The sequence below is a fragment of the Adiantum capillus-veneris genome, chromosome 24, assembly GCF_014529385.1.
Source record: "Adiantum capillus-veneris isolate H3 chromosome 24, ASM1452938v2, whole genome shotgun sequence".
NCBI classification, from domain to species: domain Eukaryota; kingdom Viridiplantae; phylum Streptophyta; class Polypodiopsida; order Polypodiales; family Pteridaceae; genus Adiantum; species Adiantum capillus-veneris.
This window is the reverse complement of record NC_140954.1, coordinates 13861596-13880709: the sequence shown is the minus strand read 5'-3', so window position 1 is coordinate 13880709 and position 19114 is coordinate 13861596. Positions and strand designations below refer to the sequence as shown.

Genomic DNA, 19114 nt, shown 5'->3' with positions numbered 1-19114 from the left:
AAGCATCTCATCTGAAGTGTCCTAGAAGACTGTCTGCGAGTTGCCCGTTCGGGCATTGAAGTCTCCTAGGAGAATGATATCACCATCCCTAGAAAACTCCCATATGTCATCATCTAGTATAGAGAAAGGCGACTGCCCTCTGGATGCAGCATACACTGATGTACTGGGAGGAAAGTAACATATGGCAATATATAGGAATCGACCTGTGTCAGCTCTCAGTCTCACCCACATATATCTAGCATGATCATCTCTTCGTACAATATGTAGTAATGGTTGTAGTTCCTCTCTGAATAGCACTGCTACTCCTCCTGAACCTCTACTCCCATGTTCAGATCTCGCATTTGTCCTGTGAGCTGTCTCCCATCTGTATCCCAACACATGTGGCATCACCTGTCCAGGGGCCTGATGAGTCTCTGAGAAGAATACAATATCCTTGTCTTTGAAACTGTCCTCAAATGCACCCATGTCCAACCTCATAGACCCATTACAATTCCAGGTAGCCATCTTCAATGTGGTCCCATAGGTCTCGCACCGTCATGCAGTGCGCCGCTCTAAAATCACCACCCATCCATCTCTGTAGAAGGCTATCTTTCCCTTCTCCCTTGCCGCTGTAATCTCTGGCATTACCTCTCTCATATGTGCGAGCTGTGAGAGAGTCAGATCATCACCGAGGAAAATACCTGTCTTTTTGAGAGTAGGCCTCTTCCTCAAGAATTCCTTCTTATCTTCCAATGAGGGGAAGCGTAGTATGAGAGCTCTCCCCTTTGAAGACTCTCCCGTGCCATCACTTTTCTTACCTACCCTCCATGCCTTTGTGTGCAAAGGCTTCTCCATCCCCATCATTGATGTAAGGCTTGTGACCTCTTTCTCCACATTGTTTATGTCCTTGAGACCGGTCACTCTCACATGCAATGCTCGCATCCGCCTTCTTTGTTCCTCTTCGAGCGTCATGTTGATAAGCGTCGGTGTACAAGGAGTTTCTTGACCTTTCCCTTTCTTGGCGACCTCAATCCATTTTTCGGCCTCGTCCGCCTTTTTCTGTGTCCTTGTTATCATCTCCGCCCATGAAGATGTCTTTGCCACACTCAGTTTCTCTTCCTCTGTGATCATCCTTACCTTTTCCTTGATTTCCTTGATTTCATCTATTACCGAGGGCTGAAATTCGCCCTCCTCTAACCCACTGCTTACTCTATCAGCAAGCTCCTGTTTAAGGGCTGAGACTTCATTTTTAAGTGTCCGTATCTCGCCGTTTGGGTTCTCCTGTTTGAGGGCTGAGACTTCTTCTTTGAGTGTCTGTATTTCTGTGTTAAGGCTCTCTTTCTCCTTCTTCCATTGTGCGCCTTCATTGAAGACCATCTGAAGGAGGTTGGCCTTCTCCTTCCACCATCCTTCCATCTCTGTTTTCCACTCCTTCATTTCCTTCTCCATCTGCGCCATCCGTTTGTTCGTGAGCATGAAGGTTGCCTTTGCTCGTGACTTGCAAGCAGGTGAGACATTGACGGCTTCCGTGTCCTGTGCAGGGTCCTTTGCATCTTCTGTACTTGCTGCATGGTGAAGAGCCAATCCTTCCTCGACCTCCTCTCCAGTATCTTCACCTGGAAACCTCACACTTGGTGTTGCTTGACTAATTTCATGATCAATGGTCGATCCTTTTGGAAATGGAAACCCAAGAGAATTTCCTAGCCTACTTAAGACCTCTGGATCATCCATATACCTCAATCTTGTAGCAGGTCCCTCTCTTTCCATCTCCTCTACAATGACCCTCAGACTTGGACTGCTTTGTACTTGTTCCCACTGTGCTTCTACCAGCTCTGTCTGGCCTGAAGTTCTCAGATTCTGCATGATAGCGTCGCCTGAAACGAAACCGGAAGCTGCTCCCGGTAGCGATGTATCTATGATCATCGAATTTGTTTCAAATCAAAAAAACAAAATCAAAGTGTCGTAGTTGTGGCTCATCCACCTCATGTTGCAAGTGATTGGCTCAAAGGTCTCCTTTGCGCAGGATTTTGATTTTGAAAATTCAAAAATTCGGAAATTTGAAAATTTGGAAAATGCCTAGGTTTTGAAATCCGCTGGGTGTATGTACCTGCGGGCTGAAGGGGGTGGGGGTGGGGGTGGGGGTGCTGTATGTACCTGTGGGCGTGCGAGTCACATCAACGCCTCACGCTGAAGCACCTCACGCTGACTGAGTAGGTCGCGCTGCAGGTGCTGAAGCACCTCACACTGGCATAGCAGGTCGCGCTGCAGGGCTGAAGCACCTCACGCTGAAGCAGGTCGCTCCGCAGGTCCTCACGCTGGCAGAGCAGGTCGAGAGAGAGAGAGAGAGAGAGAGAGAGAGAGAGAGAGAGAGAGAGAGAGAGAGAGAGAGAGAGAGAGAGAGAGAGAGAGAGAGTGAACTCACGCTGGCTGGCTTCCAATGTGGAGGTAGAGCAGGTCGCGCTGCAGGTCCTCGTCCTTGCTGCAGGTGCTGAAGTCCTCACGCTGCAGGTGCTGAAGCAGGTCGCGCTGTAGGGCTGAAGCAGGTCGCTGAAGTCCTCATGCTGCAGGTGTTGAAGCAGGTCGCGAGAGAGAGAGAGAGAGAGAGAGAGAGAGAGAGAGAGAGAGAGAGAGAGAGAGAGAGAGAGAGAGAGAGAGAGAGAGAGAGAGAGAGAGAGAGAGAAATGAAATGAAATGTTATATTGTCTTCAAAAGGCCAGAATGACCTATGAGACCAAACTGGTACAAAAGTGGTGAATCTGTTACAATGTCTGGGTACCTTAGTACTAAAGTACCAAGTGTGAAAAGTGTGAAAGTAAATGTGAAAAAACTAAATACAAAGTATTAAAGAAACTTCTTAGGAGCATTCTGGGTGTCTGGCTAGAATGCTTCGAATCCTTTGTTGTAGTCTTCTCCGGTGAAGTGTGCTTCTGCATCTTGGTCGTGGGCGTCTCGATTTCCTAAGCTCAATCGCTCTGTCAATTAGGGTGCCTTCGGTATGAATGTGGGTACTCCTTTGTGTTGGCTGCTGGCCTCTTGCTTCCCCTTCCACTCCTGCTTCTCTCGATCCGAAGAAATCTGTGATCTGCCTCTGTGGCCGTAGTGCTCTTTGTCTTCTCATTAGATTATCCCTGTGCCGATGTGGTTCCAGTAGGTACAAGCCTAAGCATCTTTGATCTTGGTATTGCATGATTCTATCTAGAGGTCCAAAACCTTCTTTAAAGAGGCAATGAAAACGCCCACGTATCTCATAGTATACTGTGCAGTGGCTCCATTCCGCATAACTTGCAAATTCTGCTCTCAGGTGGGATTCCCCTAAATCTGCCAAATTCAATTTCCAACTGGTGTGAGGATGTTCGAATCTGACCAATAGCACATCTCAAACCATGAGACAGGTGGGTATCCATGTAACTCGGGCGAATCACAAATCCATCTTCAGATAGTTGTAGGAAGTTTTCTTTGTAGTCGGCCATCTCCGTGCCCAATTCTTGTGTAGGGTCTACCCATGTCCTCTTAGTATCCAACTGTATAAGATCCTGTCGGATGATTTTATTAATCTCCGTTCGTGTAATTGCCAATGATGGAGCCTCAAGAGAGTATTGGAAGGGGGGTAATCTTTCCATACTGAACCCGTGTCTCTGAAACCACGAGGACAGTTGCGCATACCAGCATGATGTATCCCCTTTCATTGCCAATTGGCGAGAGGATTTGAGGGCCAGTCTAGTATATCGGCCATTATTTGTATCCCACAAACCATGTATAAAGGACACTGATCTGGTAAGAGCTTCAATTTCTATCGGAGGGGCCGCTAGTTCCGCTCGGGTAATCGCGTGTGGTACGGAGGCCTTGGCTCTAATCATTCGGGAAATCATAGATACCAAAGGTCTCTCCATTGACTTCCAATTATCCTGATCCACAGATGGTCCCCAAATCTGGACCCCATAAAGCATAGCCGAAGCCACCACAGTATCAAAGAGCCAAAGTTTTGTTCGTGGTTCCTGAAACTGCACTTGTGAACACATCCTCTCCAACCCTCCCAGGGCTGCAGAGGCTCTGGATAATCTAGCATCCGATGCTTTCTTAAGAGTAAACTTCGGTCCTGCAAATACCACCCCAAGGTATGTGTATGCATCTGTGTACTCTACTGTATCCTGGCCATATGCAAATGTAGGTGCCGATCTCCTAACCCACTGCGGTGTGGTGTTAAACACCATAACTTTGGTTTTACCCAAGTTTACTGACAGTCCATTGTCCTCCGCGAATTTATGTAATGCATCTAGCTGCCTCTGCATTCCATCTGGTGATTCTGCTATCAATACAATATCATCTGCATACAACAACAAAGGGATCCATGACCCTGCAAGTTGAGCACCTTTGTCACCTTCTCTATCAATGTAATCTGATACCTCATCTATGTACATACCAAATAAAGTAGGGGATAGTGGGCATCCCTGCTTTACTCCAACGGTGGAGTGAACAATGTCGGAATCCCCTTCTGGAGTACGTACATAACCAGTAACTGACCCGTATAAGGCCATGATCCCCCAAATAATCTCTTTGGGGACCCCTAACTCTTGCATCCTGCGCATCAATCTGGCCCTTGGTACTGTATCAAAAGCTTTCCGAAAATCCACAAAGCAGCAATACATCCTTCTCCCGTTTGCTCTTCCTTCCTCAATAATGGCTCTGAGCGTAAGAATATGATCTAAAAGTGGAGTAACCCCTTCTGAATCCAGCTTGTCCTGTTGCCCTTATTCCCTCATTCTCTTCCCATCTACTCAATTTTTGTTCAAGAATGGATGCGTACAGTCGGGTCAAAGTGTGACCTACCATAATGGTACGGTAGTTCCCGGGTATCATAGGATCCCTTGACTTGAAAATAGGTACGATAGTAGATAATTTCCAAGATTCAGGTAATCCTTCACACATGACCCGATTAAACAGATGAGCAAGGACTTCTGAAAGTAGATCCCTGGCATGGATCAGGTGTTCTGCTACTAAACCATCATGATCATATGCTCTTCTTGTCTTCATCTTATCAATGGCTTTTTCCACCATTTCCGTAGTAAAGAAAGTACTAGTAGCAGGGCATGGCTCTAGCGGATCTGGTAATGGACGCTGTCCAGATACCATATATAATGATGTTACATATTGACCCGAGATCTCAGGAGAAGTAATCGTCGGAGGCGGTGAGTGCTCGCGAAATAAGCGCCAGGCCTCATGTGAGTCCTGACTCAAGAAGAGCTGATATAAATCCTTCTCCAGTTTGGCTAAAAATGCCCTTTTCTTGCGACGTACTATACGCCGAAGAGCAATCCGAGACTGCTTATATGTGATGATCCCAAGTGTAAGCTCTTTCTGGACCTGGGTTCTCGTCTCTCTGCATTCCTCGTCATACCAACTGTTTTGAGGCATGTTCCCAGATCCTCTCTTCTGATCAGGTTGAGTATGTGGGTATGCCTCTTGTGCTGCTCCATGTAGTATCTCTGTTAATTGAGAAGTAATCTCCTCTACAGTATATACTGGCTTGGCTGTCCACATCCTATTATAGATCTTTTCCACATAGACTGAATCAGTTTCTGGCGTGAAAGTATATCTTGTGTGTGTCTTCTTCCTTTGTACTTGAGAGGCATTGTATTGGAAGGAGATTGATAAGGTCAATAGAGCATGATCCACTGCAATCCCAACCGGTCTGGGTCCCACCTTAAATTCCTTGATACTAGAAATAAAGCTTGGTGAAGTCATGACATAATTCACTGTACTGGCCCCATGCCTGTGCGGGAAGCATGTGAATCCCCCAGATAACGGGAAATTCTCTAGACCATTAAGTATGGCCAAACCATGTATAGTTGCCATCTCCATGAGATGTCTCCCATATTCAGTGTGTTCTTTATCCTGTGAGTTTCTAGTAAGCCCCCTCTGTGATAAATCCACTTCTCTGAGCATTTCCTCAGAAGTATCATAGAATATTGCTTGAGTGTTGGCCGTTCTGGCATTAAAGTCTCCTAAGAGAATGATGTCTCCATCTCTAGAGAACTCCCATATATCATTACTCAATATGGGGAAAGGGGATTGCCCTTTAGTTGAGGAGTAGACTGAGGTACTCAGAGGGAAGTAGCATATAGCGATATATAGAAATCTACCTGTCTCGGCTCTCATTCTCACCCACATATACCTTGCTTGCTCATCTTTCCTGATAAGCTGTAGTAGTGGTTTCAGCTCCTCCTTAAATAAGATTGCTACTCCTCCTGAACCCCGGCTACGTTGTAGAGATCTCTTGTCTGGTCGACTAGCTGTTTCCCATAAATAACCCTTCACATGTGGCATACGCTGTCCAGGTATCTGGTGTGTCTCTGAGTAGAAAACTATGTCTCTGTCCCTAAAGCTGTCTTCAAAGGCACCTACATCTAGTCTATATGATCCATTACAATTCCACGCCGCTATCCGGAGCGTCGCCCCATAGGTCTCGCACCGTCATGTTGAGCGCTTTTCCAGAACCACTACTTTCCCTCCTCTATAAAAGGCGATTTTCCCCTTTTCTCTTGCTGCCCTGATCTCTGGCATCAACTCTTGCATGTGTGTCACTTGTGCCAATGTAAGGTCATCTCCCAGGAAAATACCGGTTTTCTTAAGAGTTGGCCTCTTTTTTAGAAATTCTTTCCTTATTTCTATATTCGGGAATCGGAGAATAAGTGCCCTATCCTTTACGTTTCCCTTCTCATCGATTCCTTTGTTGCCCACTGTCCATGCACTTGTGTGAGTAGGCTCTGTGATGCCCATGCGTTGTAGCAGTTCCTTCACTTCTTCATCTACATTCTCTTTGTCTTTGACTCCTGTGACCCGCACATGCAGAGCCCGAGTCTTCCTTTTCTGCTCTTCCTCAATGGTCATATTAATAATGGTAGAAGTAGGTGTGGTCTCGAGCATTTGGGCCTTCCCTTTCTTCGCATCCTCAATCCATTCCTCTGCTTCCTCAACCTTTTCTTGTGTCTTCACAAGACGTTCCGCCCATGAAGATGCCGTTTTCGATTTTTGTTCATCTCCTTCCCGTAGAGTTTTCATCTGATCCTTCATGTCCTCAAGCTCCTTCAGCACCGAAGGTTGGTCGTCTCCCTTCTCCTTAGTTGCAGATTTGCAAGCCGCAAGTTCTCCTTTTAGCTCCTCGATTATTGCATCCTTTTCCCCCATGTGTTTTTCCATATTTGTTCTCCATGCTTCAAAACTTGCTACTGCCTCATCAAGTTTCTTTTGCATAACGCATTCTGCTACATTTACTTCGGCCTTGATGAGAGAGAGAGAGAGAGAGAGAGAGAGAGAGAGAGAGAGAGAGAGAGAGAGAGAGAGAGAGAGATCTTTAAAAGCTTTGATTTTCTATTCTTGAAGTTGCTAGTGTTTATTATTTGTAGTTGCTGTTGGTGCGAGGGAGTTTCAAACAGCACCAAACAAAACATTTGGTCGGAAGACTGCACCATGGACCTTAGATTTTGAATTGTAAGTCTTTGGGCTCCCTTGTGCTTTTATTCTGAAGAGACCGGTTTTGTTCCATTTTTGACGCCTTTCCTTTTCTTGAAATTGCTCACAGCCCTGTGTTGAACCTTCGTGATAATCTCTTGGTGATGCTTGTTCATAAAAATGGGGAGATGATATCAAAGAATGGTTAGTATAATATTGACTGTTTAATGGCTTCTAATTGATGGTGACAAATGAAACCTGTTTTTCTGTCAGAAATTGATACACCTTCTATTGTGGAGAAGGGCTCTTATGAAGTATATCTTCTGTTGGATGGTGGTGGGAGTATCCACCTGAGTCTTAGCTTTGTGCTCACAGATGAAGAACGCCGGAGAATTGATATAATGGTAAGCAATACCTGTTGATACAGCAATATTTTGTGTCTGTGTAAGCCTTCACTGTTGGCCTTTTGGTTACCCCTCATGTATATTCTTCTTGAGAGTCTGCACAACATTATGTAGCATTTTGTGTATGTCTCATTCCGATTTAGAAGGCATGCACTTGCACCATTTAAACCGTGATTCTGCTGCAGAGAGCAGCTGCCTTGAAACGAAGAGGGCAAGAAGCGCCAAAGTCAACCGAAAATTCACAGCTAGTAGAAAAGGAAAGTGAAAGTGGGCCATCTGATCCCATTCTCTCAGCACCAATACGGGAGCCAGAAAAAGATGTTGACAAATCCAAAGCAAGCAAAGACGTTTCTTCGGCTGCCTCACAGGAGTTAGAATCACAATCAGACAAGTCTGATAAGAATGTGCAAGATAACCTTGAAGAACCCTCAACAGGTTTTGAACCTGTGAGAGAGCTGGTTTCTACGAGTGGAGATTCTTCTGAGAAAACTAGCAGCATCAGATCTATCAGTCCCCACAACCCTGCCAAAGCAGATCAAATGAACTCTAGTTCATCTGCCACAGTTGCAATTCCATCACAAGCATATGTATATGGTGAACCGGAGGAACAAACGGGATCAGGTAATTTACGTATCTTAAATTTTGGCAACATTTTTTCTCTGCCCTATCATGCACAAGAGCTACCCTAGCCTAATCTGCTCTTCACAGAAAATAGTCGGGGAGATTCGTTGGAAAATTCGGCAGGGGTGAATCATATAAAGCCCAGTCCTAGCAGTGTTAAAGCCAAGATCAAAGCCTTTGAAACAACCAGGCCAGAGGTATATTATTGGGTGGTTTTTCTAATGCCATGGAAACCTCAATCTCGCTTGTGTAACCATGGAAAGTGCAGGGTGCCACCAAACAAGGCCTTACACTCCCTTCAACCGTTGAGGTGCACATGTCGAGCTCTCAATTCAGAAGCTCTCCAAGAAGAAATGCTGAATGTGAGGCAGAGCAGGCAGAATTACCCAGAAAGCATCTTAAACTCATGGATGCCGATAGAACAGGGAGTGAAGAAGTTGAATCTGGAAATGGAATGGCAAGTGTGGAACCTTTCAAGACGGGTCCTGAGAGTGATTTGGCTGTTTCAGGGGCTTCAGGAGCAGATTCTTGTAATAAAGAAAAGGATTGTTTGCCTGAAAGTGAAGGTAAAGAGACAGAACGCAGTCTGGAGGCTGTAACCAATGTGGAGTGTGTTAAAACGAATGAAAGAGATATGCAGCGAGAAAAAACCCTGGTGACAGCTTCAAACCAGAAAGGAAGAATGATTGATCTTAATGGTGTCTCAAAGCAGGTAGGGGTACTTGCTGTATTTGGTATCTTGTCAGCCTCGCCATGTAATCACTGAATCGTATATTGCCTTGTAGGTTCTAAATGGTGCAATTGTCGGAGCTGTAAGTGGAGCTGTCCTTATTGCTGCTGGAGCCTTTTTATGGGCCAGAAACCCAAACAAAAGGTTTGGTATTCTCCTTACAGTAAGCTTTCTTCAAATCTGTAATGTTGCTAAATCAGATCCTTATTCTCTTTTCTTCTTGTTTTTGTCTGGTTCCTCGACAAACAGAAGAAACATAAGTACGCGCCAGCAGGTACTTGCGACACATAGAATGTAATAACTTTCAAGTGTTTGAAGGTTTTCAACAGAGCTACTGTTATTATCACCAGCTTGTGACTGATCTTGGGAGCACTGTCACAAGAACCCTGAACCCTGTTTTTTCGTGTAATAGCTTAGGAAATGACTGTTTATAGGCAACTTCAAGAAGGAACGGCCTCATCGATATCCTAGATGCTGTCCAAACCTCAAACAGATTGAATTTTCCAAGTTCATAACTTTCGATTATGCATGTAGGGCTTTTCTCTCTTACTTTTATTAGACTAATGCATGTTCCTTCTCTCAATTATCCCACTCACACCCCCCCCTCAAAAAAGAAAAAAAAGAAGGTATGAGACATCTCACATAGAGGCACACATGGCAGTATGGAATTGCAAAGGATCCCTATAGACACACCTGGGGTCACTCGAGGAGGTGATGGAGGGTAGAGAGTGTGGAGACATCATAGTGCTAAGTTCCCACAGAGAGGATACGATCTTTCAGATTGATCATTTATTTTTTTTCCGAGAAAAAGATTCTTCTATTAGTTAATGAAAACTGCCCGTAGGGCTACAACCACCTCTGCAAGAGAGGGCTACAACAAACATGATGGGGAGACTCTCCCAATGAAAGAACAACATATATACAATGAGGCTAAATCAAGAGATGGGAGGAGGGAAGAGCCACACAGGTGGTCGGTAGTCCCATCTGAGCACACCCTGGACACTGGTGAAGAAAGGCCCAGGGCTCCAGAGTCTAAGGAAAGCCTCGCGGCGCCCCCGCATGCGGTCGGAGCTGCCCTATAGTCCCTTTAGCTGTCCTCTGAGAGTATGGATCAGCTCTAGCCAAAAGTCACGAACAGTCTCTGCTGGTGGCACAGAGCGAGCCTCAAAAATGCGGAAACAGCGGGCCCGCCAGATGAACCAAAGTGTCGGGCCACTGATGAGCTCCCAACACTCCTCTCTCTCATTGCACCACTCCTTTGGAGTAAGCTCTGTAGCAGGCTGGAGTGTAGGTCGCTCCCCCTGTATCACTATCATCCTGCTGGTGGAAGATAGCTCAAACTGAAGTCTGGGCCCGTGAGAGTGGACCAAGCCGCAATGACGCTGGCTCTCCACTAACTGGTCGCAGGCTGCACATGCGGCCGAGAGACCACTATGCACAAGCCAGCTCCCTACTGCTGTAGCTCTGTGTGCAACCAGCCACTGAAACAAAGTGACACGCCTCGGCTGTGTGGAGTCCCACAGTCTCTGCCAAAAGGCTGCCAAGAACTCAACTGTGAGGCCCTCCTCCTGCCAATGACGTGCTGCAGCTGGGAGGGCCTCTCTTTGTGCTGCCAGTATATGACGTCCAAGCCGAACAATGTACTGAAAGAAGGGGACTCCTGGGTGGTCTGCAAAAGAGAAGGGCTCCCTCCATAGCCACTCACCAGGATCCCACTGTACTCGTGCCAGTGGACAGCACTCCCAAGCCCAAAGCCTCCAGTGTCCAGTCGCAAGAGTTGCTGGGTCAGGGTCTATGACGCAAGTCCTCCCACAGATGCCCACTACTCGGATCCTTTGGAAACAGCACTCTGCTACCTGCGGGGCCTCTACTGCAACTCGCTGTAATCGTCCCCCACCTTGAAGCTCGAAAAACAGGGCTAGGATTGTCTCTGAGCAAGCCCTGACTGAAATGAGAACCTCCAGTCATGTGAAGGCTCCCATCCACCGGGGTGCTACTGGCTCGAGAGGCGTGAGCCACTCAGCTGGAACTGACTCTGAGATGTCCTGACACATGCTCTGCACGCCTCTCATGCCCTGTAGCTGGTAACCCTGTACCTCCTCTGACAAACCTGTGAACTCTAGCCAATCACCTAGAGAGCGCGCTGGACCTGTTGCCATGGGACCCCAGGAAACATGCGGTCGACTACCAACCAAGTGGCCTCTCTGAGTGCTAACCATGGGGTTCCAGACGAGGGGCTGCTGTAGGCGCTCCTCCGTGCACATCGGCTGTCGCTGCTCCAGGCCATGCCGTAAGAGCTCCCAAGAACGAAGCAAACTCATAGCGAAGCGGTCCTCCAGTCTCCGGCTCAAACCAACTCTGCGCATCTCTGTAAACATCCATCTGGTCGAAGGTTGCCAAGGGCCTCCTGACTGAGGCACCCTGGCACGAAGCCTCTGCAACAAGAACTTCTTCCAGGGCTCCTCACCTGGAAGAAGTCCTCTGACTATGAACTTCCCTAAAAAGGGCTCTGCTCTGCTGTGCTGGATCAATGATCCCAAGCCCTCCCTGAGAACAAGGAAGCGTGATGATTGACCAAGCCACCTTGGCTCGGGCCATCTGAGTGTCACGTCCTGACCAAAGGAGGTTCTTGATCAGCCTCTCTACCTGGCTGATACAAGAACTCGAGAAGATCCAGTAGGAAGTGATGTACCACATAGTTGCCAACAGCACCTGGTTGGCAACTACTACTCTACCAGCCAGCGACAAACGTGCTGAGCTCCGATGTAACAGCTTTCTCCTGATGGACAGGAGAAGAGGAGCAATCTGCTGCTCAGGAGACAATGCCAAACCAACCTGACAACCCAAGTATCAAACTGCAGTCCCTGGGGGAATCCACCTGAAACCCTCTCCTGGCATCCAATCTGGCATAGGAGCACTACCAACCGAGAAAGCCACTGTCTTTCTCCAGTTGATCAGTGCGTCCGATGCACTACAGAAGGTCTCCAGAGCCTGCTCACATCTGTGAAGATTGGCCTCCTTGCCATCTAAGTACAAGGCTGTGTCATCGGCAAACTCAGCGTCCAGTAGCTCCTCTCCCCGAATAGGGAGTGCTAAGCCCCGAAGGCCAACCTGCTGTGACACCAAAAATTTGCTTATCGCCTCCGCATAGAACAGAAAGAGAAAGGGGGCAAGAGGGCAGCCCTGTCTGACTGAGCGTGTGAGAATGAAGCGCTCACATCTCCCCCCTGTCAAAAGCACCTGACTGTGAGCTTGTCTGTACAAAGTTGACACCCCTCTGATCCAAGCATCTGAGAAGCCGATCCTGCGAAGAGTGCCATCTAGAAAGTCCCAGTCAACTCGGTCGTAGGCCTTCTCAAAATCGAGAAGAAGAATCACAAGGTCCTCACCACGGAGCCGTGCCAACGCAGAAGCCTCCCAAAAAGTAAAGATGTTGTCAAGGATACTGCGTTCCTTGACAAGACCTGTCTGAGTCCCATGTATAAGGCTCTCTAAAAGTGGCTGAATCCTCAAACTCAGAGCCTTGGCAAAAATTTTGTAGGCTGAGTTGAGGATGGTGATGGGGCGCCACTGTCGAATCTCATCCAAGGAGCCACCCTCCTTGGGAATGAGGTAGATCAGGCCCTCACTCGTGCTGTCAGGCATCACTCCTGTGTGCAAAATGTACTGAAAAGCACTACAAAGATCTGGGCCAAGCAGGTCCCAGTACTCCAAGAAGAAGCTAGGAGTCAACCCATCCTCTCCTGGACAGCTACCATGAGGGAGGGCCCTCAGAGCTGTATGCAGCTCCTCAAGCTGAAGGGGCATCTCAAGCCTCTGGCGCATCTCCTCTGTCACAAGACAAGGCATCTGTGCCCAAACCTGCTCCCTGCATGCATCCTGCCGCTCTGACTGAGGCTCAGCCGACAATAACTCACGGTAAAAGTCAGTACCGACTGCACGCATATCCTCGTGCTCAAAAGCAACTGACCCATAGGGCCTCCTCAACGGACTGACCTTGGCATGCGAGTGCCGAGGCCCCACTGTCTCAAAAAAAGCACCAGTTACTCTGTCACCCACCTGAGTCGACTAAGATGCCTGTCGATGGAAGGCAAACTCATGACGCCTCTCCTCTGTGCTAGCAAGCTCCTGTCGAGCCTGCTGTAACTGCTCCTCTAACCATGGACTGTCTGGGTGTTGCTCCTGCAGCCTCTGTAGTGAAGCAGTGCCCCGTCTGAGACGCTGCTCTGCCTCTCTCGCTGCAGCCCGGCGAGCCAGAGACTCTTGAAGAAAGAAGTGGCTAAGCTGAGCTAGGCTTGAGGCAACTCTGTCTGTTGGTGAATCCTGTCTATCCATGCCCTTTGTCCAGAGAGCCTCTACTCTCTCTCTGAGTGCTGAGTCCAACAAGACCCTCTCAGGGATACGGAGCACCGTGCTCCCACTCCTCTGCCTGTCTGCCACTGTGAGGATCACTGGTGCATCGTCCGAGAAGGAAGTCCCTGCCAGGATGCCCACGGAACCCCCCATATCACTGAAGTGGTCACTAGTGTAGAAGCGATCTATGCGCGATAGATTCACTCCTCCCACTCTGCGGTCCGATCTAGAGAAGGTAAGACTGTCTGGGGGCCTCACAAAACCAGAGTGCTGCCATGTATTTGAGACCCTCAAAGTCATACAAAACCTCTCCCGAGCTGCCAACTCGACTCCATGCATAGTAGCATGGCTGCCACCAATCCTGTCAGAAGGGTCCTCCAACATGTTGAAGTCCCCTCCTATACACCAATGATCGGCTTGCAGCAAAGACTCAACAATCTGAGACCAAAACTCTGCACGAGCACTCGCCACATTGGGCACATAGATGTTCAGGAAGCCCACCAGGCCACCCTGAACCTGCATAGTAATCCACTGAGCCCTGCGTGGCACAATAATCCCTTTGCCCACAATGGCCTACTGCAGTGAGTCCGCAATAGTCATACATACCCCTCCCTGGATGCCTCCAGGTCCAAAAGCAGCTGACCAAAAGGTATCATAATGTCCACGCAAAATCTGACCACAACGCTGAATGCGGCTCTCACACAGATGGTGCTCTTGAAGCATGAGGAGATCAATCTCTCCTCCCACAAGGCAACGTTAAGGTTCCTGACGCAAACAGCCCCGCTGTCGCTGAAACTGAGGCCCACCTAGTCCCTGCACGTTCCATGAGACGATCCTCATGGGGAGCGAGAGAGAACAGATGCTGCTGCAGCAGCAAGACGGGCTATCTTCGAGGCAGGCTTGGATGGGGAGTAATCCGCATCCGAGCGTCCTCTAGATAGGTGTGACTACAGTGAGTGCCTAGCCCAAGCCCAAGCAGAGCGAGCCATACGTAACGCAACCTCCTCTGTCCAGGAGTCCTCATGGATGTATACATAGCAAGGCAAACACTGTGTATCAGCAAAGAAGTACACCACAATGTGCCTACATCCTGCTGAGTCTGGAGGTGTCACCGCAAACTTGGCCAATGGCCACAAAGTCTGCAGCATATCTGTAACTCCAAGTTCTCCCATGTGGTGAGAGAACTCTAAGACCCGTGTATGTAACCATCCCACCACTGAGTCAAGGGACCACTCTGTATCGGCCCTACCACAGAGGGGGAAGGAGAAACCAACTGCTGAGTCTAGGGCCTCTGTCCCCCTAGCGGCGAGGAACAAAACATGGACCTTGAAACATGCTGCCTCATGGTGGGCTACGGAATCGCCGAGAAAACGAGTAAACCCGTAGTCGAAGAAGTCCCAACGACGTCTGATGTCAATGCTCGTCAACCCACGAGGGATGGCTGCAAGGGAGGATGTCTGAATCTGCAGAGGGGGCCGCAAGAAGGGCTGACCCTCTCGCGCTAGCCGACTCGTGGCAAAGGCGCTGCCAAGAGATCTCCTAGCCGCCGAAGAGGGACCAGTCTCCTGAGCCGACTGAGGAAGTGGAGCAGGAGGGGGGGGGGGGGGGGGGGAGGGAGCTGGGAAGAGTGGAGGAGAAGAGGGGCGGGATGGGGCGACAGAGGTAGAGGGGCGAGGTGGAGAGGCGACGGCAGCAGAGGGCGGGGAGGAAGAGGCAAAGGGGGGGAACTCTGGGGGGGGGGGGGGGGGGGGGGGGGGGGGGGGGGGGGGGGGGGGGGGGGGAGCGGGGGGAGGCTGGCGTAGGGATCTCCTCCTGCTCGAGAGGACCAAAACGGTTCCCCGTGGGAACCCACTGCTGCTGAGTAAGCACCTGAGGGCCACTCTGAGTGCCAGGCTGACGCTGTGGCCCTTGTCGTCGGCGGCCACGGGCATGCTGCCACCCCTCCTTTGCTGGAGCCCTAGGCTCGGAGGGTGGCTCTCCATCTGTACGCTGTGCCGCTGGCTATGGCTGCGGGCCAGCCCTGGCAGGCTGGGGCTGAGGCTGTAGTGCAGATCACGGCCTCTCCGTGGACATGCCTTCGCTAGATGGCCCATCTATCGGCAAATGAAGCACTGGTTCGGGAGGCCCGAGTACTCCACACTCTGTCTAAACCAACCCCCACTAACCCTAGGTAGAAGGATAACCTTCGGGAGAGTGTGGGTATCTTTGACCAAAACTCGAACTGAGGGAATGCCAACTGCCTTGGCAGCTACTGATGTTGCCTTGCGAGGTGTCTCCAGGACGGTCCCAATGGCGGAACCAATCCTGGAAAGAAGTGGTAGGTACTTTCTCCGTAAACCCGGAAAGCAGACTGAGATGGGGATGTCTGCCTCCTCTACTAGAACATCCGAAGCTGGGTCAAAACCATGTCGCCACTGTCGAAAGTGGGCACGTGAGGCTCGGATGGCCAATGGACTCATAGCTATGACCTTGGACGCCATCTCGGAGGACTCAAACTCGATCTGATAGTACCCCCGTCCGAGAATCTGGACATCCAAAATGTTTCCCACCTCTGCGAGAAGGCGGGCCTGGAGAAGGTCTCGCAGCTCTCCTCTGCTAGGTCGGGTGCCGAGAATCTTGCAAATGACCGAGGTCACCTGCAATCGCTCTACCTCGGCGGCAAGGCTCGCTTGCTCTGTAGGCGAGAGAGCAAGTCGAATGGTGGGCTCAGCAGGGTCGGGTGAGGGGGCTTCTGGCGAGTCCCTCTGTGGCGAAGCTGGAGCCTCCATCTGTGTCTACTGCTGTGGCGTAAGAAGAGGACGACGACGGGAGGGCGCTGCAAAAGGGCACGCCAACACTGCTCCAAGGGGTTGAAACAAATGCCGAGGGTACCGAATTTTCCGGGAATAACAGGCGGATGGCCCAAAATGACGGGCGAACGGGTCGAGTCGGGGGGGGGGGGGGGGGGGGGGGGGGGGGGGGGGGGGGGGGGTGATAAAACGGGCTGGGGCAGGCGGGCCAGCAGCGAGAGAGCTGGGGCTGTGGGTGTGTGGCGGCAGCAGGGGCTGATGGCGGGCGGACGGACTGGGACAGGGCTGCGCGGGGGGGGGGGGGGGGGGGGGGGGGGGGGGGGGGGGCAGCGGGGGCTGAGTGCCAGCGGCAGGGGAATGCAGAGCGGGGGCTGAGGGCAGCGGGCAGCACGTGGTGGGGGGGGGGGGGGGGGGGGTGCTAGGCAGCGAGGTTGGTTGCACAGCATCAGCGAGCGCACGCGTTCTCACCTTCAGAGTGACATCTTAGCACTGATAGCCAACAAATGTTCAAAATCTCAGATTGATCATTTTTTAGAAGTTCTAGCCACCAAGTTTGCCAAGGTCAAGGAGGCTTTGCTGAAGTCTGAAGAATGGCACAAGAAAGTAGCGGACAAGCATCAACAAGATTTGCAGTTGCAGGAAGGTGAGTTGGTGCTTCTCAAGTTTGAGAAGGCAAGAGTGAGAAAGATGAAGGGTAAGGAGAAGCTTTATTCAACGCTAAATATACAATACTATAGGCCCTTTCAAGTTTCGGGAAAAGGTCAATGAGGTATCGTTCAGATTGAAGTTGCCAAATACTTGGAGGATTTACATTGTATTTCATGTGAGTCTACTGGGACTTTTCAAGGATGAGGTGCCAGAGGATAGGGATCCAAAGGAGCAACTTTAGGTAGAAGAAACCGAGGAGATTCTTATATTTGAGCCGATCCTAGCGCTCAAAGAAGGAAGAGTGAAGGATGAACTGGTCTGAAAAATGTTACAAAGTGATGATGTGGCATGTTGTATCGGACTGGAAGAGAGGAGGTAAAGTTGAGTTGGAGCTGGACTGGAGGAGAGGAGCCGAGTCTGAGCCCAAGCACGCATGAAACACGTCGAGATTCTCCACAAATCCTATGGCAGGCCGTACGGATGGGTGACACAACAGTCAGATGTGGGCTGCTTTTCGGCAAGGCATTGACTTTTGCAAGCTGGTGGCTGCCAACTTCTGATAGTAGTTTCTTTTTGGGCCATAGTGCCTTTAAATAAGTGGCCTTGGGAGCACTTTGTAGATCAGTGCATGGTTGCAAATTGTACAGCGACTCCCTGGCCTTACAGATCACTTAATAAAGTAGTACTGCAAGCGATGCCTACCTTAGGGGCCACTGCATTTGAGTGGAGAACTTTGCCCCACTATTGTGGTGAGTGCAAAGACTCTCTCTTCAAGTTCACTCCTCTTCTTTCTCATGGAGTGCGTTCTTCAACGTGGGATGCGAGATTTGGCCACTTGAACTATGGACAGCTGTAGAAGGCAAGTGGGGTGATTGTAACCTTGCTTCCTCCAAAGAGTACACGAGTTCCTTGGGAATCCAAGCCACAGCAAGTAGGTTGAAGGCCATGTCTAGAACATAAAGTGCCTCAACACTGTAGTTGGGATCCATAGAAGAATGAAAGATCGGTATTTGGCCTACGCCAGACACAGGGACTTTGTGAGAATCATCCAAAGTGACAGATTGTTCATGAGTAGAGCAGAGAGAGCTAAACCACTCCCTCATAGGAGTCATGTGAGCCGTCTCGATAGCTGCAAGCAATGAGACACCCTCCGTCGGCTTTGTAATTGTTGTAGAAGCCAATTTATTCTCCTTGCCCTCCTCGTGATTCTTCTTTGTCGTCCAATGTTTAACTTCCTTGTGCCCCTTCTTCTTTCAATAGTGACACTTGATGTCCTTGTTCTTCTTTTCCTTCTTTGCTGTCCCCGCCCTTTTGTAACAAGAGCTTCATCTAATCCAACAGCTGCTCCATTTCGATAGGCAAAGCGACCCTCAATCCTCTCTGTAGAGACATCTCCACGGGCCACAATGAGATCGCCCAAGATATGCCACACTTGGTGAGTGCTCCCCTCGATAGAGTTGAACTGGTTTATTGAACGAGATAGAGTTACCGCTCTAGTCGAAGGGCAAGAAACTTCTCCTTGTACGTGCCATAAATCCTCCTTCAGAGGCCGTGTGCATGCTCCTCTCTGTGAACCTCTGCCATGACTTCGTCGGCGGATAGGTTTCATATAAGAAAAGTAAAGACTCGATGGTCGTTATCCTCCCACTGGAACAATTGTGGCATCATCAACGATTTCTTGTTTCTTGGACTAATGCATGAAGTTGTTGAGCCAAATCCAAGCTTGAGGAAGGATAAGTCGGTCTTGATTTCGAAGTTTTTTGATTACCGAAGACTCCCCCCTTCCTCCTCCTCCCTCTGCCTCTCCATCTCGCCCTCCTACCTTTGCCGATCCCCCTCGCCCCCCTGCTCCCTCACCTCTTCCCGCTCCAATCCCGCAGCCGTCTCAGGGGATAGGGCCTTCCTCGGCTGCTAGGAGATCTCTTCGCAGCGCCTTTGCCACGAGTCGCTTGGCGAGATAGGGACAGCCTTTCTTGCGACCCCCTCTTTTGGTCTAGACGTCTCCCTTTGCAACAATTCCTTGTGGTCTGACGAGCTTCGACATTTGTCGTCACTGGGATTTCTTTGCCTACGACTTTACACGGTTTCTCGGCGACCCCTCACCAGACCTTGAGGCAGCCTGCTTCTTCAGACTTCATGTA

General features: G+C 49.7%; 1 protein-coding gene across 8 annotated transcripts in view; it reads left to right on the top strand.

Moving 5' to 3' along the window:
* Nucleotides 1-19114, top strand: part of LOC147425981 (uncharacterized) — a 102167-nt gene that overhangs the window by 70335 nt on the left and 12718 nt on the right. For 4 of the 8 annotated variants that reach the window (XR_015186117.1, XR_015186116.1, XM_086497991.1 and 1 more), the window contains 8 exons: nucleotides 7383-7467; nucleotides 7559-7632; nucleotides 7702-7832; nucleotides 8018-8453; nucleotides 8541-8650; nucleotides 8722-9165; nucleotides 9239-9327; nucleotides 9433-9477. Coding sequence is in view for 6 of the 8 variants with exons in the window: in XM_086497991.1 (XP_086354117.1) it covers nucleotides 7383-7467; nucleotides 7559-7632; nucleotides 7702-7832; nucleotides 8018-8453; nucleotides 8541-8650; nucleotides 8722-9165; nucleotides 9239-9327; nucleotides 9433-9477 (1414 nt within the window). In the remaining 2 variants the exon portion in view is untranslated. Of the gene's footprint in view, nucleotides 1-7382; nucleotides 7468-7558; nucleotides 7633-7701; nucleotides 7833-8017; nucleotides 8454-8540; nucleotides 8651-8721; nucleotides 9166-9238; nucleotides 9347-9432; nucleotides 9478-9595; nucleotides 9633-19114 lie in introns of those variants that run through there. The other 4 variants (XM_086497992.1, XM_086497994.1, XM_086497993.1 and 1 more) reach the window with 4 other exon arrangements.